The sequence below is a fragment of the Bombina bombina genome, chromosome 4 (assembly GCF_027579735.1).
Source record: "Bombina bombina isolate aBomBom1 chromosome 4, aBomBom1.pri, whole genome shotgun sequence".
Taxonomy (NCBI): Eukaryota; Metazoa; Chordata; class Amphibia; order Anura; family Bombinatoridae; genus Bombina; species Bombina bombina.
The window spans coordinates 837,341,122-837,368,146 of NC_069502.1; the positions used below are offsets into that span (position 1 = coordinate 837,341,122).

A 27,025-nucleotide genomic window follows, 5' to 3' on the forward strand; every position below is an offset into this window, starting at 1 on the left:
GCGGTAGTTATTAACTATTTACTAGCTACCTAGTTAAAATAAATACAAATTCACCTGTGAAATAAAACCTAACCTGTCTAACAGTTAAACCTAACATTACACTAAAATTAAATAAATTACATTAATTAAATACAATTAACTAAATTACAAAAAATAATAAACCCTAAATTACATAAAATAAAAAGAAATGATCAAATATTTAAACTAATTACACCTAATCTAATAGCCCTATCAAAATAAAAAAGCCCCCCAAAATAAAAAAAAACCCTAGCCTACACTAAACTGCCAATGGCCCTTAAAAGGGCCTTTTGGGGGTATTGCCCCAAAGAAATCAGCTCTTTTACCTGTAAATAACAAATACAAACAACCCCCCAACAGTAAAACCCACCACCTACACAACCAACCCCCCAAATAAAAACCTACCTCCTGGCTGGATGAGGATGGATGTCCGGTCTTCAAAAACTAAATTAAATTAATTTAAATTATGGTTTTCTAAAGGTTTCATTTTAAGAATGAGTTTTCAGATTATTTTTCCAGTTATATCAGACAATTACTGATTTGGTTATATATCATTAGAAATACATACATAGATCATTGAATTCCATGGAATTATTGGGAGGGGAAGTATCTCCAGTTTAATCCTATATAATAAAAGGCCAGGTATGTTTGTCAGATGCAGTCATGAGCAGTAGAGACTGCGCGAGGACAAACATACCTGGCCTTTAGGATCAACTGGAGACATCCACATCAGATTGGCCATTGCGGGGGGCATGGTCGTGGTCGGACGGAGCGGGCATGACAAGGGGCGTGGCCGACGGGAGTGCCTGCAATGGGGGCGTAGCCGGGTGTGGTCGGTGTGGGCTGGCCTGAGAGCGAAAAGAGGTGGGAGAGATAGAGAGAGCAAAATAGAGGGGGAAGAGAGAGCAAAATAGAGGGGGGAGAGAGAAAGAGAGGGGAGAGAGAAAGAGGGGGGAGAGAGAAAGAGAGCAAAAGAGAGGGGGGGGAGAGCAAAAGAGAGGGGAGAGAAAGCAAAAGAGGGGGGAGAGAGAGCAAAAGAGAGGGGGGGGCGAGAGCAAACGAGAGGGCGGAGAGAGAGCAAAGGAGAGGAGAGAGAGAGAGCAAAGGAGAGGGGCAAGAGAGAGCAAAGGAAAGAGGGGAGAGAGAGCAAGAGAGAGGGGGAGAGAGAGCGCAAAAGAGAGGGGGAGAGAGAGAGCAAGGAGTGGGACCGCTGTACTACATAAAATGGCCGTGTGCACAGGCTTTAGGACTAGTAGATTTATATTTGATCAACTTTTCAGCTGCACTTTATTAAAAGTAGAAAAATTATTATATTAATAATAACAATGTAATAGTTTTATGTAACTAAATAACATTATATTTCATTTTAATTGCTTTCCTCCCTCCTCACACTTAGGTCCTAGTGCAGATCTATTGTACTACAATTCATTGAGCTTCCTGAAACATAGTAAGGGTTCATTCTGTATAAATAGAATTGCAGGGGAGCAATAGCATTACAGGGTCAGTAAAGTAAAAATGAAACATTTATGATTCAGATGGAACATGCAATTTTAAACAATTTTCTAATTTAATTCTATTATGTAATTTGATTTGTTCTCTTGATATCCATTGTTGAAAAGCTTACATAGGAAGGCTCAGAAGCAATGCACTACTGTGAGCTATCTGCTTGTCGTTGGTTGACCCATTGTGTTCAGTAAGCTTACAGTAAAGCATTGCTGTCATTCAACAAACGATACCAATAGAATGAAGCACATCTGATGAATCATGAAAGAAAAAGTTTGTGTTTTTGTCCCTTTAAGGTCTATTTCTCAACTCTGTGGGGCCGAATTATCATACTGCGGGCGGACATAATCCGAAGTAGCGTATCATGTCCGCCGCACATCGATAAATGCCAACAACATACGCTGTCGGCATTTATCATTGCACAAGCAGTTCTGGTAAACTGCTTGTGCAATGCCGCACCCTGCAGATTTGCGGCCGCTAGCAGGGGGTGTTAATCACCCCGATCGTATAGGATCGGGTAGATTGCTGTCCGCCGCATTAGAGGCAGCGGACCAGTTAAAAAGCAGCGGTCTTAAGACCACTGCTTCATAACTGCTGTTTCCGGCGAGCCTGAAGGCTCGCATGGAAACAGGGGCATCAAGCTCCATTCGGAGCTTGATAATTCGGCCCCTGTAAGTTTATTTTAGAACATATGAAATATTTGCTGTGAAAAAGGGGCATGTTATTTCTGTAGACAGATTCACAGTTTAGAGAACTATAAAACCAATAATATAATAGATATAAAACAGATAATTATTTTTAAATCATTGTTTTTTTATCCACCCTGCTGGTATTACCTCTAAAATTCCGCTGCTTTCCTAACGCATTAGTGTAATGCTCACCTACCTTTAAATCATCTGGCAAATTAATTCCTTCATTTTATTCCTTTGTTTTCCTGGTACTAAAGTAACTCATATCTGTAACACATATATTTTTTTTTATTTTTTTTAAATCCTAAATAAATTTCTTTCATGTAAGTGGCAAGAGTCCATGAGCTAGTGACGTATGGGATATACATTCCTACCTGGAGGGGGAAAAGTTTCCCAAACCTCAAAATACCTATAAATACACCTCCCACCTCACTCATACTTCAGTTTTACAAACTTTGTCTTCATTGGAGGATGGTGAAGCAAGTCGTGCTTGAGTTCATCTGTGAAAGGCGCTTCTAAGCATTTTAAAGCCCAGTTCCTCTCAAAGTACAGTGTTTGTCTGAGGAATGTGAAGGGAGTATTTGCCTAATGATGCCATGTTTTCACCTGTGGGAAATCTTTTCTATGGCTCTCTGTAAATTCGGTTGTGGGGATTCAACTGCCACCTCCCTTTACAGATCGACATTATACTTCTCTACCATTACCTCTGCTGATATGTTTCAGCATTATCTGTTTTGTTGCACAAGAGGCTTGCTGAGCTTCTGGAGACTGTCTTTTGTTCAGGGAGCACTTCCCTGTAATTTACATTATTTCTGTTTGGTTTTATGCTGCTTGGAATTATTTTAAATATGGATAATAAAAGATGGTTTTAACAGATTCGAGCCGGACTGGATATTGTGAGAGTATGGAAAGCTCTTTTTAAAATCAGATCCGGAATGTTAGTGATATTTTAGATGGAGTTCCATTCATCAGCTGTAATGAAGATGCTCTAGAACTTACTTTTTTATATAGATATGAAAATTCAAATACCCTGCAATCCGCCGCCCACTTCAAAAGTAATTTTTTTTCTGTTAGTTAATGGTTTGAATTGTTCTCCAATTAGCTTTCTCCCCATATGACACTTTGGTTGTAGCTAAAGCGCTGATTGAGAACATTTCATACCATTCTCTCACATAAAAATTGGCTTTTGAAGTGGGCAGTGGGGTATTTAAATTTCATATCTATATTAAAAAGTAAGTTTTATAGCGCATCTTTATTACAAATGGTAAATTAAACTCCATCTTAAATATCACTAACTTTCCGGATCTGTTTTTATAAAGGGGAGAGTTTACCATCACTTTAATGCCCATTAGCAATATTACTTAAAACAGTATTAAACATAACAAGCCTCTGCAATGAACCCTGGGGCACGCCACCACATACTGCCCTGCTACATTATTAAATACTGAAATTGTACTTCCTGAGGACTAAATTAATCCAAGCAACAGCAGTGTCTAGAAAAATGGCTCTGGCACTTGGGAGAATGCTTTGATCTCTGCTCTCAGGACAGCCACACCTCTCCGCTTTGCATTGCCTGCACTTCCGGCACAGACACTTGTTACTTTTTCCCAGCTTCTTTGTCTCCTTATATGGCGGCATATGAGAAATTTACTTTATTCCAAAAAATATTCTAAAAACGTGTGACAAACAAAGGAAACCCCATAAACCAGTGGTGCAATGGGATCTCTAACCCCACAATCAGACGCGTTTCATGCGCACAGCACTTGTTCACTGAAACTAAGGGTGGAGAATACACAAAATTCACATTTATGATACATACAAATTGATACAACTCACTTTCATCTGATGGTATGATCTAACCCCAATAAGTAAAAAGTCATATATTTAGACAATCTCCTAGGTATGCTTACTAAATCAGTATAATTTATACTGTATGAAAATATAACCTCATTACCATAGAAGTTATGCAAAAATAAGGAAACTTATGTAATTAATAAATTAAAACCATTTGTACATTATATCCCAGAGGCTGGTGTGCCTAGGAATTAACTGTGTTCCTTGAACCTTTAAAAGAGAGCTCCCAGCAATTCTTCTATTGCTCTTATATGTTCAAGTACTCTATGAAGTAGGTCACATTTAGTTTCCTCTGTATATTGCTTATTACAGCCTAAACATGTAATTAGATACAAAACATAATTTGTATTACAGTTGTTAGAAAACCTAATTTCAAACTCTTTATCCAAGTTATGAGACCTAAAAGCTGGTCCCTGTACTATGTGATCACGTTTTACCCCTAGAAGAGTCACATTTATAACATTCTATGGGTCTTAAGAGACACAGATTGCTGTGGATATTCCAAACATTAGAGGAAAAATATAATTTATCAATATTTTTGCTGTTACAGTCCAGCCCCGAAATACCAAGCAATCTCTCTCTGAACAAGAGAAACGGCAAAACCCCAGACCCTCTAGGCACACTGAGCAACGGGTCCACGTCTTGATTGAAGTCTCCCTAAGCATGATGCGGGAATCCAGACGTGGACCCGTTGCTCAGTGTGCCTAGAGGGCTGCACCTCACTGACGAGGCCCACAATAGGCCGAAACGTACGTCTGGAGTTTTAACGTTTTGTTCAGAGAGGGATTGCCTGGTATTTCAGGGCTGGACTGTACTGTTAAGTCAGGATTAGACTGATATGCTACAGGAAAGTTCTTCTCTGCGAAAGGCACATGTTGAGCAAAAAGAGGCTGCTTCTTGGGTGGTAACTAGCCATAGAACAATTATGCTATTGTTAGTTCCCAGGTTGAGCGCTTCTCTCTTTTTATTTATTGATTATAAAAGTAAATTGGAAAGTTGTTTAAAATTGCAAGCCCTATCTGAATCATGAAAATTTAATTTTGACTAGACTCTTTTTAAAGACCCCCTTGATAGGAAATTAGAATCCTTTTTGAGAAGGTCCTTTTTGCATTCTGGGTATTGCTGTTGCTGATGTTTCTGCTGCCACCTCTTATTGATTGGATAGTCTTGCTCAGCAATATTCTTCTGATCCTGCTATTTCTAATTTGTTGAATTTGCTCAAACATGCAAATTCTTTTAATGGAGATGCTATTATATTGATATTATGAAAATCAATGTTAAGAGCATGTCTCTGTCTATTCTTTCCAGGAGGGCTTTGTGACTTAAATCCTGGAATGCTGACATGATATTTAAGTCTAGATTGTTATCTCTCTCTTTTCAGGGAAAGAAACTTTTTGGGTCTGATTTAGATTCTATCATTTTTACGGTTACTGGTGGTACAGGGGCTTTTCTTTCTCAGGACAAGAAATCCAAAGGAAAACAAGGTTCAGAGAGTCAGACCCTTTCAAAGACAAGGCAATTTGAGTGCAGCCTGGAGACCTGCCGCCAATTAAAACAAATCTAAACAGGGTAAAAAGTCTACCCCAGTTTCTAAGTATGCATGAAGTTTCCGACATTGTTTCAGAAGTTCTGGTAGGTGGCAGATTAAAGCTTTTTCAGGATGTTTGGTTTCAGTCTGCCCTAGATCCTTGGGTTCAGAATATTGTTTCTCAGGGTTACCGGATATATGATTTACATCAAGGCCTCTCAAAGATAGGTTTTTTTCTGTCCCATGTTCCAAGGAATCCTGTAAAAACTCGGGCTTTTCAGAAGTGTATTTCAGATTTAGAGGAAATGGGAGTGATTGTTTTATTTCCTTTACAGGAGCAAGGGATGGGGTTTTATTGAAATCTCATAATTGTTTCAAAGACGGTACTTTTAGACCAGTTTTAAATCTAACAACTCTAAACAAATTTGTTAGTTTCCATTCTGAAAGGTGGAATCCAATCTGGACTATTCTGCCTTTTGTGCAGCAAAGTAAATTTATGACCTTAATATATTTAAGGGATGCTTACCTTCATCTTTCTGTTCACCCAGAACATCATCCGTTTCTGAAGTTTGTTTTTCTGTAGCGACACTATCAGTTTGTTGCTCTTCCATTTGGTCTAGCTAAAGCTCTAAGGATATTCACCAAGGTGTACTGAGTATCCTTCTGTCTGTAATCAGAACTCAGAGGATTGCAGTATTTACTTAACTGGGCGATATCTTGGTTCAAGCTCCATCTTTTCTTTTAGCAGAATTTTATACAAAACAGTTGTTTTTGTTTCTTCAAAATCACGGCTGGAGGATCAATTTGACGAAGAGCTCTTTGATTCCTCGTAAGGATTTCTTTCCTTGGTTTCCAGATAGATTCAGTGTCCATGACTCTGTCTTTGACAGATCTAAGAAGAGTGAAATTAGTATCAGCTTGTCTGAACCTTCAGTAGCTCTCTTTCTCTACATTGGCTCAGAGTATGGAAGTTTTAGGTCTTATGATTGCAGCCTCATATGCAATTATTTTGTTTTCACATGAGGCTTCTTCAGCTTTGTATGCTGGACCAATGGTGCAGGGATTATTCAATTATTTCAAAAGATATTTCTAGATTCTAGTACAAGTCAGTCTCTGGATTGGTGGCTGAATCTTCAGTTTATTATTCAGGGTGCTTTTTTGCTCATCCTACTTGGTTTGTGATCACCACAGATGCAAGTCTTTCAGGTTGGGGTGCAGTTTGGGGGTCTCTGACAGCACAAGTTGCTTGGAGCCCTCGGGAGGTGAGGCTTCCTATCAATATTCTAGAACTAAGTGCTATATTTAGGGCCCTTCAAGCTTGGCCTCTGTTGAAAATGGAATCTTATCTCTGCTTCCAGTTAGACAGAGTTACAGCAGTAGCTTATGTCAATCATCAGGCGGGAACTCACAGTTCCTTGGCCATGAAGGAAGTGGCTCGGATACTTTCCTGGGCAGAAACCAACTCTTGTCTGATTTCTGCTGTTAATATTCCAGGAGTGATCAATTGGGAAGCAGACTTCTTCAGTTGTCAGTCTCTACATCCAGGGGAGTGGTCCCTTCATCAGGAGGTATTCAGTCTGATAGTGGATCTTTGGGGTCTACCAAAGGTAGATCTGACGGCCTCTCAATTGAACAACAAACTTGGCAGGTACTTTGCAAGGTCCAGGGATCCACATGCAGTAGCAGATCTTTGCATTTTCTGGATGTTGTCAGGGCTTTGAAATATATGTGGTTGCTACAAGAGATTTTAGAAAGACTTCTAGTCTGTTTGTTTTTCTGGTTCTCAAAAAAGGCCAAAAAGCCTCTGCAGTGGTTTTAGCCTCTTGGTTGAAGCTTCTGATTCACAAAGCTTATTCAGAAACAGGTCAGTCTTCTCCACAGCAAATTAAAGCTCATTCTACCAAGTCAGTTGCCTCTTCTTGAGCTTTCACAAATTACGCTTCAGTTGATCAGATTTGCAAAGTAGCTACTTAGTCTTCTTTGCATACTTTCACAAAATTTTACAATTTGTATGATTTTGCTTCTTCCAAATCAGCATTTGGTAGAAAGGTCCTGCAAGGAAGTTTTCTCTACTTGAGACTTGTTTCTGGTTTTAATAGCATTATAAAAAAAAATGTTTTTGTGGGGTTGTGGATTTATATTCTCAGTGAAAAAAAGCTGTTTTCTCCAACATTGGTGTGTCCGGTCCACGGCGTCATCCATAACTTGTGCGGGAATATCTCTTCCCCAACATGAAATGGCAAAGAGTACAGCAAAAGCTGTCCATATAGTCCCTCCTAGGCTCCGACCACCCCAGTCATTCTCTTTGCCGTTGCACAGGCAACATCTCCACGGAGATGGTTAAGAGTATGTGGTGTTTAGTTGTAGTTTTTTATTCTACTATCAAGAGTTTGTTATTTTAAAATAGTGCTGGTATGTACTATTTACTCTGAAACAGAAAAAGATGAAGAGTTCTGTTTGTGAGAGGAATATGATTTTAGCAGCAGTAACTAAAATCGTTTGCTGTTTCCACATAGGACTGTTGAGATGAAATAACTTCAGTTGGGGGAAACAGTTAGCAGACTTTTCTGCTTAAGGTATGACTAGCCATATTTCTAACAAGACTGTGTAATGCTGGAAGGCTGTCATTTCCCCTCATGGGGACCGGTAAGCCATTTTCTTAGTCTCAAACAGAATAAAGGGCTTAATATGGGCTATAAAGCTGGTAGACACTTTATGGGCAAGATCGATTGCTTTATTTGGGCATTTTATACAGATTGAGGTTGATTTTCACACTTATAAACTTTGGGGAACGTTTTTTAACGTCAGGCACTGGTTTAGACACCTTTTCAGTCAGGAAGGGCCTTCACTGTAGTAGGCTGAGCCTCATTTTCGCGCCATTACTGCGCAGTTACTTTTGAGAGCAGGACATGCAGCTGCCCCCTGGGTTTGGTAAAGTCGCAGCAAAGGCTGTAGCTGGGACTGTAGAGGGGTTAAAACTGTAACCGGCTCCGGTTTCTTCATTTTAAGGATTAAAGCTCTGAAATTTGGGGTGCAATGCTTTGAATGCTTTAAGACACTGTGGTGAAAATTTGGTAAAATTTGAACAATTCCTTCATTGTTTTTCACATATTCAGTAATAAAGAGTGCCCTGTTTAAAATTTAAACAGACAGTAACGTTTTTAATTTAAAACGGTTTTTGTGCTTTTTTGACAAGTTTAAGCCTGTTTAACATGTCTGTACCTTCAGATAAGCTATGTTCTGTATGTATGGAAGCCAGTGTGTCTCCCCCTTCACACCATTCTGAAGGGGCCATGAGGGAGGTTTTGTCAGATGGGGAAATTTCAGATTCAGGTAGAATTTCTCAACAGGCAGAACCTGATGTTGTGACATTTAAATTTAAGTTAGAACATCTCTGCGCACTGCTTAAGGAGGTGTTATCTACTCTGGATGATTGTGACAACCTGGTCATTCCAGAAAAATTGTGTAAGATGGACAAGTTCCTAGAGGGTTCCGGTGCACCCCGACGCTTTTCCTATACCCAAGCGGGTGGCGGACATAGTGAACAAGGAGTGGGAGAAGCCCGGCATACCTTTTGTTCCCCCTCCTATATTTAAGAAATTATTTCCTATGGTCGACCCCAGAAAGGACTTATGGCAGACAGTCCCTAAGGTCGAGGGGGCAGTTTCTACACTAAACAAGCGCACTACTATTCCTATCGAGGATAATTGTGCTTTCAAAGATCCTATGGATAAAAAATTGGAGGGTTTGCTTAAAAAGATTTTTGTTCAGCAAGGTTACCTCCTGCAACCTATTTCGTGCATTGTTCCTGTCACTACAGCAGCGTGGTTCTGGTTCGAGGAACTAGAAAAGTCGCTCAATAGAGAGACTCCGTATGAGGAGGTTATGGACAGAATACACGCACTTAAGTTAGCTAATTCCTTTATTTTAGATGCCGCTTTGCAGTTAGCTAGATTAGCGGCAAAAAATTCTGGGTTTGCAATTGTGGCGCGCAGAGCGCTCTGGCTAAAGTCTTGGTCAGCGGATGTATCTTCCAAGACAAAATTGCTTAATATCCCTTTCAAGGGTAAAACCCTTTTTGGACCAGAGTTGAAAGAGATTATCTCAGATATCACTGGGGGTAAGGGCCATGCCCTTCCACAAGATAGGCCTTTCAAGGCCAAGAATAAGTCTAATTTTCGTTCCTTTCGCAATTTCAGGAACGGACCGGCCTCCAACTCTGCAGCTTCTAGACAAGAAGGTAATGCTTGGCAGACCAAACCAGCTTGGAAACCGATGCAAGGCTGGAACAAGGGTAAACAGGCCAAGAAGCCTGCTGCTGCTACCAAAACAGCATGAAGGAGCAGCCCCCGATCCGGGACCGGATCTAGTAGGGGGCAGACTCTCTCTCTTTACTCAGGCTTGGGCAAGAGATGTTCAGGATCCCTGGGCACTAGAAATAGTTTCTCAGGGTTATCTTCTGGAATTCAAGGAACTACCCCCAAGGGGAAGGTTCCACATGTCTCACTTATCTTCAAACCAAATAAAGAGACAGGCATTCTTACATTGTGTAGAAGACCTGTTAAAAATGGGAGTGATACACCCAGTTCCAACTGTGGAACAAGGACTGGGTTTTTACTCAAATCTGTTTGTAGTTCCCAAAAAAGAGGGAACCTTCAGACCAATTCTGGATTTAAAGATTCTAAACAAATTTCTCAAAGTACCATTGTTCAAAATGGAAACTATCCGAACGATTTTACCCTCAATCCAGGAGGGTCAATTTATGACTACCGTGGATTTATAGGATGCGTATCTACATATTCCTATCCACAAAGATCATCATCAGTTCCTAAGGTTCGCCTTTCTGGACAAACATTACCAGTTTGTGTCTCTCCCATTCGGGCTAGCCACTGCTCCAAGGATTTTCACAAAGGTACTCGGGTCCCTTCTAGCGGTTCTAAGACCAAGGGGCATTGCAGTGGCACCTTACTTGGACGACATTCTGATACAAGCGTCGTCTCTTTCAAGGGCAAAGGCTCACACAGACATCGTTCTGGCCTTTCTCAGATCTCACGGCTGGAAGGTGAACATAGATAAAAGTTCCCTGTCTCCGTCGACAAGAGTCCCCTTCTTGGGGACAATAATAGATTCGTTAGAAATGAAGATTTTCCTGACAGAGGTCAGAAAGTCAAAGCTTCTAAACGCTTGTCAAGTTCTTCACTCTGTTCCACGACCTTCCATAGCTCAGTGCATGGAAGTAGTAGGGTTGATGGTTGCAGCAATGGACATAGTTCCTTTTGCGCTAATTCATCTAAGACCATTACAACTGTGCATGTTCAAACAGTGGAATGGGGATTATACAGACTTGTCTCCAGTGATTCAAGTAGATCAGAAGACCAGAGACTTACTACGTTGGTGGCTAACCCAGGATCACCTGTCCCAGGGAATGAGCTTCCGCAGACCAGAGTGGGTCATCGTCACGACCGACGCCAGTCTAGTGGGCTGGGGCGCGGTCTGGGACTCCCTGAAAGCTCAGGGTCTATGGTCTTGGGAAGAATCTCTTCTCCCGATAAACATTCTGGAACTGAGAGCGATATTCAATACTCTCAATGCTTGGCCTCAGCTAGCAAAGGCCAGATTCATAAGATTCCAATCAGACAACATGACGACAGTCGCTTACATCAACCATCAGGGGGGAACAAGGAGTTCCCTGGCGATGAGAGAAGTGACCAAGATCATAAAATGGGCGGAGGATCACTCCTGCCACCTATCTGCGATCCACATCCCAGGAGTGGAAAACTGGGAGGCGGATTATCTGAGTCGTCAGACATTCCATCCGGGGGAGTGGGAACTCCACCAGGAGATATTTGCCCAGTTGACGCAATTATGGGGCATTCCAGACATGGATCTGATGGCGTCTCGTCAGAACTTCAAAGTTCCTTGCTACGGGTCCAGATCCAGGGATCCCAGGGCGACTCTAGTGGATGCATTAGTAGCGCCTTGGACCTTCAACCTAGCTTATGTTTTTCCACCGTTTCCTCTCATTCCCAGGCTGGTAGCCAGGATCAAACAGGAGAGGGCCTCTGTGATTTTGATAGCTCCTGCGTGGCCACGCAGGACTTGGTATGCAGACCTGGTGAATATGTCATCGGCTCCACCATGGAAGCTACCTTTGAGACAGGATCTTCTAGTACAGGGTCCATTCGAACATCCAAATCTAGTCTCTCTCCAGCTGACGGCTTGGAAATTGAACGCTTGATTTTATCTAAGCGTGGGTTTTCGGATTCTGTGATAGATACTCTGGTACAAGCCAGAAAACCTGTAACTAGAAAGATTTACCATAAAATATGGAAAAGATATATTGGTTGGTGTGAATCCAAGGGATTCTCATGGAGTAAGATCATAATTCCTAGGATCCTTTCCTTCCTACAAGAGGGTTTGGATAAGGGATTATCAGCGAGTTCTCTAAAGGGACAGATTTCTGCTTTATCTGTCTTGTTACACAAACGACTGGCAGCTGTGCCAGATGTTCAAGCTTTTGTTCAGGCTTTGGTCAGGATCAAGCCTGTTTACAAATCGTTGACTCCTCCCTGGAGTTTAAATTTAGTTCTTTCAGTTCTCCAAGGGGTTCCGTTTGAACCTTTACATTCCATAGATATTAAGTTGTTATCTTGGAAAGTTTTGTTTTTAGTTGCTATCTCTTTTGCTAGAAGAGTTTCTGAGTTATCTGCTCTGCAGTGTACTCCGCCCTATCTGGTGTTCCATTCAGATAAGGTCGTTTTGCGTACTAAACCTGGTTTTCTTCCAAAAGTTGTTTCCAACAAGAATATTAACCAGGAAATAGTTGTGCCTTCTTTGTGTCCGAATCCAGTTTCAAAGAAGGAACGTTTGTTACACAATTTAGATGTAGTCCGTGCTTTAAAGTTTTATCTAGAAGCAACAAAGGATTTCAGACAAACATCTTCTCTGTTTGTCGTCTATTCTGGTAAAAGGAGAGGTCAAAAAGCTACTGCTACCTCTCTTTCCTTTTGGCTGAAAAGCATCATCCGATTGGCTTATGAGACTGCCGGACGGCAGCCTCCTGAAAGAATCACAGCTCACTCTACTAGGGCTGTGGCTTCCACATGGGCCTTCAAGAACGAGGCTTCTGTTGATCAGATATGTAAGGCAGCGGCTTGGTCTTCCCTGCACACTTTTGCCAAATTCTACAAATTTGATACTTTTGCTTCTTCGGAGGCTATCTTTGGGAGAAAGGTTTTGCAAGCCGTGGTGCCTTCCGTTTAGGTAACCTGATTGGCTCCCTTCATCCGTGTCCTAAAGCTTTGGTATTGGTTCCCACAAGTTATGGATGACGCCGTGGACCGGACACACCAATGTTGGAGAAAACAGAATTTATGCTTACCTGATAAATTTCTTTCTCCAACGGTGTGTCCGGTCCACGGCCCGCCCTGGTTTTTTAATCAGGTTTGATGAATTTATTTCTTTAACTACAGTCACCACGGCACCCTATCGCTTGCGTATAATTGTTAGCCCTCCAATTGTAATCTGACCCATAGACTTCTTTCAATCTCATCTACTATGGTTTTAGATGAAAATATATTTAAGAATAAAAACAAAACAAAATAATTTACATGGAATGAGGGATATGTTTAAATTGGTATAACAGAATGTGAGGGTATACGTACCCCATTAAATGAAAAGCTGTTTTGAATCATTTAAATAAATTAGACTGTGATATTATGTGCATATATGAACCTACAAAAGACAAGGGATATATATATATATATATATATATATATATATATATAAAACGGATGTCTCCTCATCTTTCTCCAAATCATCTAGAGGGGTTGCCATACTATTTAATAAAAGATAATCTCTATGGCCTAAACAATCAAGGTTAGGTTTTGTTCTAAAATAGAAAATATATGCCTTTATTAGATACAGACATTATAATGACAGTGGACTTAGTAGTATTACCCCAAACCCTAAAATAGAAAGAAAGATTCATTCTTACCCCTATGTTGCCTGCCTGCCAGCGTGTGTGCCAGGCCCACTTGCCAACTAGTGCCCCAATCATATTTGTTATAACAGTAGTGTAAATATTTAAAAAAAAAACTTTTTTGACTGTGAAACATCAGTCTGCTAGTGTAATCTAATTGCAGTTGCCTGCCTGCCTGCCAGCGTGTGTGCCAGGCCCACTTGCCAAGTTAGTGGCACCACTCATATTTGTTGTAACATTAGTGTAAATATTTAAAAAAAAAACTTTTTTGACTGTGAAACATCACTCTGCTAGTGTAATCTAATTGCAGTTGCCTGCCTGCCAGCGTGTGTGCCAGGCCCACTTGCCAAGTTAGTGGCACCACTCATATTTGTTGTAACAGTAGTGTAAATATGTAATTTTCCATGGGAGATTTGCCATGGATCCCCCTCCGGCATGCCACAGTCCAGGTGTTAGTCCCCTTGAAACAACTTTTCCATCACTATTGTGGCCAGAAAGAGTCCCTGTTGGTTTTAAAGTTCTCCTGCCTATTGAAGTCAATGGCGGTTCGCCCGGTTCGCGAACAGTTGCGGAAGTTCGAGTCTGCCGTTCACGTACCGAAATTTTTTCATTGAGTAAACTTTGACCCTGTATCTCACAGTCTGCAGACACATTTCAGCCAATCAGCAGCAGACACTCCCTCCCAGACCCTCCCAGCTCCTGGACAGCAGCCATTTTAGATTCATTCTGATCCTGCATTCTTAGTGAGAGGAGGGATAGTGTAGCTGCTGCTGATTTTATAGGGAAATTCATAGCTAGGCTAATGTATTCAGTGTCCACTACAGTCCTGAAGGACTCATCTGATCTCTGCTGTAAGGACAGCACCTCAAAAAGCCCTTTTTAGGGCTAGAACATCTTTTTTTTGCCTGTGTAATTTTGACTGTGAAACATCAGTCTGCTAGTGTAATCTAATTGCAGTTGCCTGCCAGCGTGTGTGCCAGGCCCACTTGCTAAGTGCCACCACTCATATCTGTAATATTACATTACATTACATTATTCTATTACATGAGAATAAACAGCTATTAGTACATTCAAACACAAAAATGCAGCATGATTCATTGTGCACAATAAACAAGCAGTAGAGAAATACATTCCTCAAAATAGTATAAACTGCGCATCTGACTGACTTGTAACCCCAATCTTATGTTATGAACAGTATATCTAAAGGGTATTGGATTTTGGTTAGTATGTCTAAAAGTAAGTATGGTACCATACTAAGATGTAAATATATACATATCAACCCATAGCATACAGCTGAGACATATCTCTTCCAACATAATGTAAATATTTGAATGGTGCAAATATAAGCAGCTCATCAAGATAACATGAACCTAAAAGTAAGAAAAAATCAATTTGAAATAATGTACTTGTTACGGTTACCCTTAGTCTCGCTGAGAGATGGACCGCTTAGTAGCCTGGATCCCTATTGCTAAAGAGGGGAGAAGCTGCTTTCCATAGTATTCTATATGAGTCTCGCAAATATAGAATAATCTCCCTTAGCTGCAGTACAGCTAGGATACCCTTCTGCCCACAAAAACGAGTCAATGCTGCGATTGAGGGTCAAACAAGAACTCAGGACTGGGATGCCCAGCCTGCTTTTTATTAAGGTTACATGCACACAGGGCACTCCCAGGGGGAGAGGGGGGGAAGCACAAAATCCCCCATCACACATTTAGATAGAGAGCACTGTCCTTTGACAGGCCACAATTGGATTACAGTACTTAAGATAACAAGTTTACAAGTTCATCTTATCAATTAGCAGTCTGGCTCCAGAGGTGATTAGACAATGGGATTTGTTATCACTAAACTTAGAGCTGAGGCCAGCAAATGTGTAATTAGACAATAGTTTCTAAAAGCTGAAAAAAAAGAGTTAACTCTTTATGAAATGATACTTGTTACGGTTTTCTTGGAGCCCTTCTTAGGCGCTGGCTTGCTGGTTCAGGCATTGCTGCTGGGAAATAAGCTCTTCACAACAAAATAACTAATGCTTCTGTAACAGTGCTCCCTTTCTGTGGAACACTCTGGCAGACACGGTCTGACCCCTTTTCGGGGCAGACTAAGGCTGTCCAGACCGCTGGTTATGCGGGGCTGAGGTCGGTTTGTCTGGACAACCCGTCGGCGTTGCCATTCTGTTTCCCAGGTCTGTAAGTAATGGTGAAATTGAAGGGTTGCAACGATAAGCTCCAACGTAATAGCCTGCCGTTATCTCCAGAGACCCGGTTCAGCCACACCAACGGGTTATGGTCGGTGACCAGAGTGAACTCCTGACCATATAAATAGGGAGTCAATTTCTTTAATGCCCACACCAAAGCCAAACACTCCTTTTCGACCGCTGCATAGCTGACTTCGCGGGGCAGGAGCTTCCGGCTGATGTAGGCAACTGGATGCTCCCCTCCATCTTCGCCTACTTGGCTGAGGACGGCTCCCAGCCCGAACATGGAAGCATCTGTATGGACGATAAAACGTTTGTTAAGGGCTGGGGCCGCCAAGACAGGAGCGTTAATTAGAGCATTTTTGAGAGCCTGGAAAGCCGTTTCACAGTGGGGAGACCACAGGACCTGTCGAGGTAAGTTCTTCTTGGTCAAGTCAGTCAGGGGTTTGGCAAGTGTGCTGTAGTCTGGTACGAACCGTCTATAGTACCCTGCCGTGCCCAGGAAGGCTAGGACCTGAGTCTTAGTGATGGGGGTGGGCCAATTGGCGACAGCTTCTATTTTGGCCGGCTCTGGTCGCTGCTTTCCACACCCCACCCGGTGACCCAGGTACTGTACCTCGGCCATCCCAAAGTGGCATTTTTCTGGCTTCAGAGTCAGGCCAGCAGCCCGGATCTGATCCAGAACCATTCCCACATGAGCTAAGTGGTCCTCCCAGGACTCACTGTGGATCGCTATATCGTCCAGGTAGGCGCAAGCAAAACTCTGGAAGCCATCCAGGAGCCTATCCACCAAGCGCTGGAATGTAGCTGGGGCATTCTTCATCCCAAACGGCATTACCCTAAACTGATATAAGCCGAATGGGGTGACGAATGCCGACTTGGGGATAGCCTCCGGGGCCAGGGGAATCTGCCAGTAACCTTTGCAGAGGTCAATAGTGGTCAGGTAATTTCCCCTGGCTATACGATCGAGTAGCTCGTCTACCCTGGGCATAGGGTAAGCGTCCATCACGGTATTTTCATTGAGCCTCCGATAGTCTACGCAGAACCGGGTGGTCCCATCTTTCTTGGGCACCAAGACAACTGGGGAGGCCCAGGGACTATCGGAGGGCTCAATTACCCTGAGCTTGAGCATCTCATCGATCTCCTTCTTCATTCCTGTCCTAACTGCTTCGGGGATTCGGTACGGAGCCTGGCGCAAGGGAGCTTGTCCCGGAGTATCTACCTGGTGGGTGGTTAAAGTAGTGTACCCTGGCTTCGGGGAGAAGGTGAGGTGTTTGGACTGGAGGAGTTGGTTGAGCTGCTCCCTTTCAGTGGGGCTAAGTCGGTCCCCTATCTGAACTTGCGCCACTATACCTGTGGGGAGGCTCTTTTCTAATAGGTCTGGAATGGGTAAACTGTCGGGGTCTTCCTGAGGGGAACAACATACGGCCGTCACGTTCTCTGGTCGCTCAAAATATTCCTTGAGCATGTTTACATGGAATGTCTTTCTAAGATTGTTGTCGTGGCAGCTAGCTATCACATAAGTGGTGTCTCCCCTTTTCTCTACGATCTGGTAGGGACCCTGCCAGGACGCCTGCAATTTGTCTGTCTTCACCGGCTTAAGTACTAACACCTTTTGTCCTATGGTGAAGATTCTCTTTCGGGCCCCCCGATCGTACCATACTTTCTGTCTTCTCTGGGCCAACTGGAGATTAGCCCGCACGGATTTGGCTAATTGCTCCATTAGGTCCCTGAGTTCCAGCACGTATGGCACAATGGGGACACCGTCAGCCTCCATCTCTCCCTCCCAGTGCTCCCGGATCAGGTTTAGGGGTCCCCGTACCTTTCTTCCGTAGAGCAACTCGAAGGGAGAGAACCCTGTCGTTTCCTGGGGCACCTCCCGATAAGCAAATAGGAGGTGCGGCAGGAAGCGTTCCCAGTCTCGGTATTCCTGAGTGAATGTCTTGAGCATTTGCTTGAGGGTCCCATTGAACCTCTCACACAGCCCGTTCGTCTGGGGGTGGTATGGGGAGCTCAGGAGGGACTTAATTTTGCAAACCTGCCAGAGTTGTTGGGTCAATTCAGCCGTAAATTGGGTGCCTCGGTCGGATAGGATTTCTTTTGGAAATCCTACCCGGGAGAACACCTGTACTAGTGCATTCGCTACCGTATCCGCTTGTATGTTGGATAGGGCGACAGCCTCTGGGTACCTGGTAGCGTAGTCCACTACGGTAAGAATGTATCGCTTACCGGAGGGACTAGGGGTAGCCAGTGGTCCCACTAGGTCAATAGCAACCCGGCTGAAGGGTTCCTCTACAATGGGCATATTTACTAGCTGGGCTTTAGGGTGATCGCCTCGCCTTCCTACTCGTTGACACACATCGCAGGTGTTACAGTAAGTTCTAACGTCAGCGTGCACCCCTGGCCAAAAGAACGTGTGAGTAATGCGGTGTAGGGTACGGGTAACGGCTAGGTGGCCTGCTAAGGGGATGTCGTGGCCTATTTTGAGGATTTCTTGACGGTATTTGTGGGGCACTACCAGCTGTCGCCTACGCTGTCCCCTTTTCTCTGTCCAGCGGTATAGTTTCCCTTTTTCCCATAAGAATGTTTCGTTATCTGCCCCGCCCCCTCCGGTCTCTGCTCGTTCCCGGTACTTTTGTAAGGTCGGGTCAGTCTTAGACTCTGCCTCGAAAGCATCTGGGGTGTCCCAGGGTATGGGGCCTAACCTGTCAGGCAAGGTCGGTGTAGGTCTTACCTGTGTCTCCCGCACTGGTGAGAGCTCTCGCTCCGTCCGGGCTTGGGCCCGTGTAGTCACTGGGTCCGCCTCGTTGTTGCATACTGGAGCATAGGCAGAATTCATGGGGCCCAAATCGTTGCCCAGTAGTACTTCGGCAGGTAAATTATCCATTAGGCCCACGTTCACAGCCCCCTTTCCCGCTCCCCAATCAAGATGCACTTTAGCTGTTGGAATTTTGTACACATCCCCCCCCGCCACTCTAACGGCCACAGTCTGTCCGGATCGCTTGTGCTCTGGCACCAAATGACTCTGTACCAGCGTGATAGTAGCCCCTGTGTCTCGCAATCCCTCGGTAGATCGCCCCTCGAGCCATACCCTCTGCCGATGGTGCTGGCGGTTATCTGAGGCAGCATATACAGGGTCTGCCTCGTGAAGCGGCCCCACATATCCCTCCATAGGGGCCTCTTGGTTAACACAGAGGGCCCGGGCCGGACGATAGGACCCAGAGGGGTAATTGTAATTCCTGGGTGTCTGGTGCGTATTAAGGGGGCAGCTAGCCATGAAATGCCCTGGTTGCTTGCATCGGTGGCAAGTCGGTCTGGGACGCTCAGAGCTGTTATTGGGTGGTCCTGAGTGTCGGACGGGCCCTGTGGGCACCGGGGCTCGGAATTCAGCACGAGGGGGTGCATGGTAAACCTCTCTGGGTTCGACCCGTGCTGGAGCTCGGTAGTTCATGGGTTCGTGAAGACGGGAGTCATAATGTTCATCGGCCAATTTGGCTGCTTCTTCTAAGGTAGAAGGCCGCCTGTCTCGCAGCCATTCCTTCCCTTGCTGTTCCATGCCATTATAAAAATGTTCTAAGAGAAACAATTGTAAAATTTCCTCCCCAGTCACCGCTTTACTTCCGCTCAGCCAGTGATTTGCCGCTCTCCGCATTCGGTGCGCCCATTCCATATGGGTATCGTTAGGCTTCTTTTCCGTGCCCCGAAACTGTCGGCGATACGTGTCCGGAGTTACAGCGTACCGTCGCAACAGTGTCTCCTTAACTAGCTCATACTGTGTCACTTCCTCAGCACCCAGAGTACGAAAGGCTTCCAGGGCTCGCCCGGATAGTTTCCCAGACAATATCGTGGGCCACTCTCTGTTGGGAATCTGGTGCAGGGCACATTGCCTTTCGAAGTCCGCCAAATATTCATCAATCCCTGTCTCGCTCTCTAGGAAGGGTCGAAATGCCGCATAGGGTATCTTGGGCCTCCCAGCATTTTCGACAGGGATGATTACCTGCGGGGCTTCAGCATTGCGGTGTGCGTTCGCTAGGTTGAGTTCGTGGGCTCGAGTCTCTCGTATATCCTCGTCCGCCTCCGCCATCAACTGCTGTACCAATTCCATGGAGGGGTTCGGCCCGTATAATGAGAGCCTTTCCCGAACAATCCTGGTTTTTTCGTCACTAATCGTGGTCCTTGTTTCCGCCATTGTGAAGCTCTGATCCAGTTCGGTCAATTCTGGGATCAGCTCTCTCCTCGGCCGGTTGCTGGCGTACCCCCCTCTGCTTTCAAGTAAATCCTTTAGGGTTGTACGCTTCAATTTTTCGTAAGCGCTCTCCATCCGTTCTGTACCTCTCCTAGGAAATCCAGGAAAATCCCGCCGCTGCCGCCAAATGTTACGGTTACCCTTAGTCTCGCTGAGAGATGGACCGCTTAGTAGCCTGGATCCCTATTGCTAAAGAGGGCAGAAGCTGCTTTCCATAGTATTCTATATGAGTCTCGCAAATATAGAATAATCTCCCTTAGCTGCAGTACAGCTAGGATACCCTTCTGCCCACAAAAACGAGTCAATGCTGCGATTGAGGGTCAAACAAGAACTCAGGACTGGGATGCCCAGCCTGCTTTTTATTAAGGTTACATGCACACAGGGCACTCCCAGGGGGAGAGGGGGGGAAGCACAAAATCCCCCATCACACATTTAGATAGAGAGCACTGTCCTTTGACAGGCCACAATAGGATTACAGTACTTAAGATAACAAGTTTACAAGTTCATCTTATCAATTAGCAGTCTGGCTCCAGAGGTGATTAGACAATGGGATTTGTTATCACTAAACTTAGAGCTGAGGCCAGCAAATGTGTAATTAGACAATAGTTTCTAAAAGCTGAAAAAAAAGAGTTAACTCTTTATGAAATGATACTTGTTACGGTTTTCTTGGAGCCCTTCTTAGGCGCTGGCTTGCTGGTTCAGGCATTGCTGCTGGGAAATAAGCTCTTCACAACAAAATAACTAATGCTTCTGTAACAGTACTCTCAACAGCCCTGACATTTTTTCATTATTAGTGGACAATATTGTGACTAAGCAGTATCACATACAGAATATCGTGGTCAGATAGAAATAATATGCAATAGGTCCTATAACTAAGTGCAGAAATAAAGACATAAATGTGCCTAACATCGCCACTATCCCTCAAAGAGAGGTACAAGAAAAGTATTATTAAAGTCCATATGTACTATTAGAGCTTGAAGCAAAAACTATGGGTAACTGTACCCTAACCGTATATGTGAAGATCAAAGGACCCCATATAAAAGTCCAAAGCAAATCAAGGTATATGCTTGAGAGAACAAAACAAAAAAAACTTAATGTTAAATTTAAACATATGAGTCTTGCAAACATAGATCTGGCTCATTTGCAGAGACTTGATAAGCAGTCCTGTTAACGCTATCCCTTTCTTTGTCTTTATCCTATGCCAAGTCTGCTCCGTATGGTTGCCTCAATCAGCGATCTTACTTCGCTTAGCATAGATACCCTGCATCAGTGTAAAAAAAAAATAAAAAAAATAAAAACACTTGCGACTCTATCCAGCTTCACAGCTGTAGATTCAGCCTGCTCCTGCTCTATTGAGGGATTTGACCGGTAGGTGCTGTAAGCGTTCCCAGCATCTCATAACAGAGTATAACATAGCCTCAAGTAGGAGATTAACATGCTGTAATGTCAGTTGCTGTCTTGCCGTTCATATCTCCTATAACTAGCTAAACAGTCTGAAGGAGGACAGTGTCTCACCAGCAAAGCAAGACAGTTTCCACCGGTGAAGCAATGTTTATCTTACCCCGTATCAAATTGCCAGACAATACATCCCAATGGGGTTGCAGAGCAGCTAGGTAGGGACTGCATACCCATGGCTCCGGCTCCTACGAAGCAGATTTGTAGTACTGAGGATAGCGCCTTCAGACTCAGCTGCGTGAGAACACAGCCAACCCACTCCACAGAAAGAAATGGCCAAATAAACATGTAGGACTCCATGCATTCCTGGGGGTTGCTCTGTATGGGAATTGGTCTGCCACCTGTATAAGCCGATTGGGATACCTCCCATGTCTCCGGGTCTGCTACTTTCCCCGTGGCTAAGCTGTCCCATACCATCTCATTATAGTCGGGTTCCCGCTGCACTGCGATCAATGGCGCATCTGTAGGTACTTGCCCGTGATCCGGTGATTGCATCACACTGGGTTTAGTAATCTTTCCCAGCCGCTCCAGCTGCTTCCCTAGTTCCACCTTGAAATCTGCAAAGAGGGCCTGCAGCACCCGCTGGATATCCTCCATATTAGACAGCGGCATAAACCAAGTAAAGTTCTCTCAATAGGTCTTGAGTATAGCGCAAGGGCTTAGAACAACTATAGTATCTGTGTACTTCAAACCTTAAACAGGTATAGAGGGGGGGGTAGATGAAGGTCTAGGCCGCAGGAAGGCCTCCGCTGTATACCTCCTCTAATATGGTCTGCTGGGCTGGATTGTCGTAGGAGAAAAATATATAAGTCTGTTCCTCAGATGTTTAAATAAACTATTCCCCTCAGGGATGCTGTAAATTGTGTGGTAATTAGGCAATAACCAGCGGACTGAATTGCACTAAATCACAGCCCAAGTTTTAAGCAGCCATCTTGGGCGATGGTCAGGCACGCCCCCCCCCCCCCTTTTAGCGCTATTTTATAACTTTAAACTTGTAATATGAGCAATATTTATCACAGTCACAATCTCCATTAAAATTAGAGGGCATGCTAAGGATGTGTTTGCTGCGTTAAACCTTCTCTGGTAAATTTGTTTTACTCTGGACCTGTAGTATTAAATTGTGCGCTTATTTTAGCATGGTCCAGTGATATTGCACCCCACACTATAATTAGTGCTCTACTTGTAATCTGGGTTTATATCTGGTATTTTTCAAATAGTTATTAATTTTGGTCTAAATTGTAATACATTTTAAAGTCAATATTGCGTTATAAGATTAACATTACAGAAAATAATATTTGACGTGTTATATTTATAGACAAATTCTCTGTTTACCATATTTTATTTTGTAGACAACATAAACATATTTTACGTTTACAATAGATAAATAAATCCTATCTTTTGTAATTTAAAGGGACAGTCAACACCAGAATTATTGTTGTTTTAAAAAGATAGATAATCCCTTTATTACCCATTCCCCAGTTTTGCATAACCAACACAGTTATAATAATACATGTTTTACCTCTGTAATTAACTTGTATCTAAGCCTCTGCAGACTGCCTCCTTATTTCATTTGTTTTCACAGACTTGCATTTTAGCCAATCAGTGCTCACTCCTTGATAAATTCACGTGCATGAGCTCAATGTCATCTATGTGAAACACATGAACTAATGTCCACTAGTGGTGAAAAACTGTAAAAATCCTTTCAAATTAGAGACGGCCTTCAAGGTCTAAGAAATTAGCATATGAACCTCCTAGGTTTAGCTTTCAACTAAGAATTCTAAGAGAACAAAGCAAAATTGGTGATTAAAAGTAAATTGGAAAGTTGTTGAAAATTACATGCCCTATTTGAATTATGAGGGTTTTTTTTTTACTTGACTGTCCCTTTAATGTTGGCTATAAAATAAATATAAAATATTCTTAAACAACTTTCTGATTGACTTCTATTATAACATTTTCTTAGTTTTCTTGTTTTCCTTTGTTTAAAAAGCAGGAGTGTAATCTCAGGAGTGCACACCTGTCTGCAGCACTATATGACAGCAGTTTTGCAACAACTTAAGCTTTAATTTCCTATCATGTAATACTTCAGGCATGTGCAAGCTGCTAACCTAGGTATCTCTTCAATAAAGAATAACATGAGAACGATGCACATTTGATAAGAGAAGTAAATTGGAAACTTTTTTAAAATTGTATTATCTGAATAATGAAAGAAAAATGTTGGGTTTCATATCCCTTTAAGCATTAGCATGAAGCTAGGGAAAGGTGTAGGGGGTCATAGCCTGCCTCTTACTCTTGTGGTAGACACTCATTAATAACAGTTGAAAAGTCCTCAAAATATAATTATTATGTCATTAATAACTAACATTAATCCCATTGTATATCTTAACAGGTGAATTTACAAACTTCAGTAATCCTAGTCCTAGCCATGGTGAAAATACAGATACTTGTTTCAATCTTCTTCAAAATCAAAGAAGCAACGTGGAAAATTTATGTTCTGAATATGGGATTTTTTTTACCAGGAAATCAAATCTTTTAAGAGATCAGAATATTCATACAGGAGAGAAAGTATTTTCATGTTCTGAATGTGGTAAATGTTTTGCTCAGAAATCAATTCTTGTTAGACATGTGAAAATTCATTCAGGAGAGAAAGCATTTTCCTGTTGTGAATGTGGGAAGTGTTTTATTGACAAATCAACTCTTAGAGGCCATCAGAAGATTCATACAGGAGAGAAAGCATTTTCATGTTCTGAATGTGAGAAATGTTTTACTGACAAATCAACTCTTATTAGACATCAGAAAATTCATACAGGAGAGAAAGCATTTTCATGTTCTGAATGTGAGAAATGTTTTACTCAGAAATCAACTCTTATGAGACATCAGAAAATTCATACAGGAGAGAAAGCATTTTCATGTTCTGAATGTGGGAAGTGTTTTACTTTGAAATCAACTCTTAGAAACCATCAGAAAATTCATACAGGAGAGAACGCATTTTCCTGTTCTGAATGTGGTAAGTGTTTTACTTTGAAATCAACTCTTAGAAAACATCAGAAAATACATACAGGAGAGAAAGCATTTTCATGTTCTGAATGTGAGAAATGTTTTGCTCAGAAATCAACTCTTATGAGACATCAGAAAATTCATACAGGAGACAAAGCATTTTCATGTTCTGAATGTGGGAAGTGTTTTAATTTGAAATCAACTCTTAGAAACCATCAGAAAATTCATACAGGAGAGAACGCATTGTCATGTTCTGAATGTGGGAAGTGTTTTATTGACAAATCAACTCTTAGAGGCCATCAGAAAATTCATACAGGAGAGAAAGCATTTTCATGTTCTGAATGTGGTAAATGTTTTGCTCAGAAATCAATTCTTGTTAGACATGTGAAAATTCATTCAGGAGAGAAAGCATTTTCATGTTGTGAATGTGGGAAGTGTTTTATTGACAAATCAACTCTTAGAGGCCATCAGAAAATTCATACAGGAGAGAAAGCATTTTCATGTTCTGAATGTGGGAAGTGTTTTACTGACAAATCAACTCTTAGAGGCCATCAGAAAATTCATACAGGAGAGAAAGCATTTTCATGTTCTGAATGTGAGAAATGTTTTACTCAGAAATCAACTCTTATGAGACATCAGAAAATTCATACAGGAGAGAAAGCATTTTCATGTTCTGAATGTGGGAAATGCTTTGCTCAGAAATCATTTCTTATTAGACATATGAGAATTCATACAGGAGAGAAAGCATTTTCATGTTCTGAATGTGGGAAGTGTTTTATTGACAAATCAACTCTTAGAGGCCATCAGAAAATTCATACAGGAGAGAAAGCATTTTCATGTTTTGAATGTGGGAAATGTTTTACGTGGAAATCAATTCTTAGAAACCATCAGAAAATACATACAGGAGAGAAAGCATTTTCATGTTCTGAATGTGGGAAATGTTTTACTTGGAAATCAACTCTTCATGCTCATCAGAGAATTCATTTAGGAGAGAAAGCATTTTTATGTGGTGAATGTGGGAAGTGTTTTACTGACAAATTGACTCTTATTAGACATCAGATAATTCATACAAGAGAGAAAGCATTTTCATGTTGTGAATGTGGGAAGTATTTTAGTAAAAAATTAACTCTTAGAAGCCATCAGAAAATTCGTACAGGAGAGAAAGTATTTTCATGTGAATGTGGGAAATGTTTTAATCAGAAATAAACTATTATTAACCCCTTAACGACCAAAGACGTACAGGGTACATCCTACAAAAAAAGGTCAGTTAATGACGAAGGATGTACCCTGTACGTCCTTAGGGGTTTCAAGCTGTGGAAGCGATTCTGATCACTTCCAGCCACTTTCAAGGTATTGCAGTGATGCCTCAATATTGAGGCATCACTGCAATACCTTTTTTGGCACACCAATGCAGAGAGGGTGGGAGCAGCTGCAGGGAGAAGGGTGGATGGCCCATCGCTGGTAAACTTCTGGAGGTTATCCAGTGTGTGCGCATGCACGGCTGTGATCTAAGGCATTTGTAAATTTGAAGTTGTAGGAGAGGGTGGTTGGAGAGGGTGGTGGGTGGCAGAGGAGGGGGATATTTAGCAACTAAAAAAGGGATCAGGGAGGGGGTAGGGTATGGAGGGGGCAGCTACACTACAGAAAAAGTGGGCTTTATTTTTTTACAAAAAAGCTCCACATTTGATTGCAAAGTGAGTACTAACAGAGAGCTGCCAGTAACCAAAATGGGGGCATATAGTGGGGGAGGGTTAGAGAGCTCTTTGGGGGGATCAGGGAGGCTGGGGGCTAAGGGGGGATCCTACACAGCAGAATATATTTAAAAAAAGCTTTTATTTTAGTACTGGCAGACTTTCTTCCAGTACTTAAGATGGCGGGGACAATTGTGGGGTGGGGGAGGGAAGAGAGCTGTTTGAGAGGGATCAGGGGGTGGGATGTGTCAGGTGGGAGGCTGATCTCTACACTAAAGCTAAAATTAACCCTTCAAGCTCCCTACAAGCTATCTAACTAACCCCTTCGCTGCTGGGCATAATACACATGTGGTGCGCAGCAGCGTTTAGCGGCCTTCTAATTACCAAAAAATAATGCCAAAGCCATAAATATCTGCTATTTCTGAACAAAGGGGATTCCAGAGAAGCATTTATAACAATTTGTGCAATAATTGCACACGCTGTTTGTAAATAAATTCAGTGAGAAACCTAAAGTTAGTGAAAAAAGTAGTGAACAATTTTTTTCATTTGGCGGTGAAATGGTGGCATGAAATTTACCAAAATGCGCCTAGATCAATACTTTGGGTTGTATTCTAAAAAAATGTATATACATGTCAAGGGATATTCAGGGATTCCTGACAGATATCAGTGTTGCAATGTAACTATCGCTATTTTTTAAAAAAAAAAGTGGTTTTGGAAATATCAAAGTGCTACTTGTATTTATTGCCTTATAACTTTAAAAAAAGCAAAGAACACTCAGGACAAAATTTAGAAACTATTTAGCATTGTTTTTTTGGTGGTTGTAGATGTGTAACAGATTTTGGGGGTGAAAGTTAGAAAAAGTGTTTTTTTTCCAT

At 42.4% G+C, this 27,025-nt stretch overlaps 1 protein-coding gene across 1 annotated transcript in view; it reads left to right on the top strand.

Annotated features, from left to right (window-relative positions):
* LOC128655639 (oocyte zinc finger protein XlCOF6-like) overlaps nucleotides 1–25,823 on the top strand; it is a 110,642-nt gene extending 84,819 nt beyond the window's left edge. The window contains exon 6 of the mRNA XM_053709230.1: nucleotides 23,852–25,823. Within this exon, the coding sequence (XP_053565205.1) occupies nucleotides 23,852–25,665 (1,814 nt within the window). The 3' untranslated portion in view covers nucleotides 25,666–25,823. The remainder of the gene's footprint in view (nucleotides 1–23,851) is intronic.
* The last annotated feature ends 1,202 nt before the right edge of the window (nucleotides 25,824–27,025 follow it).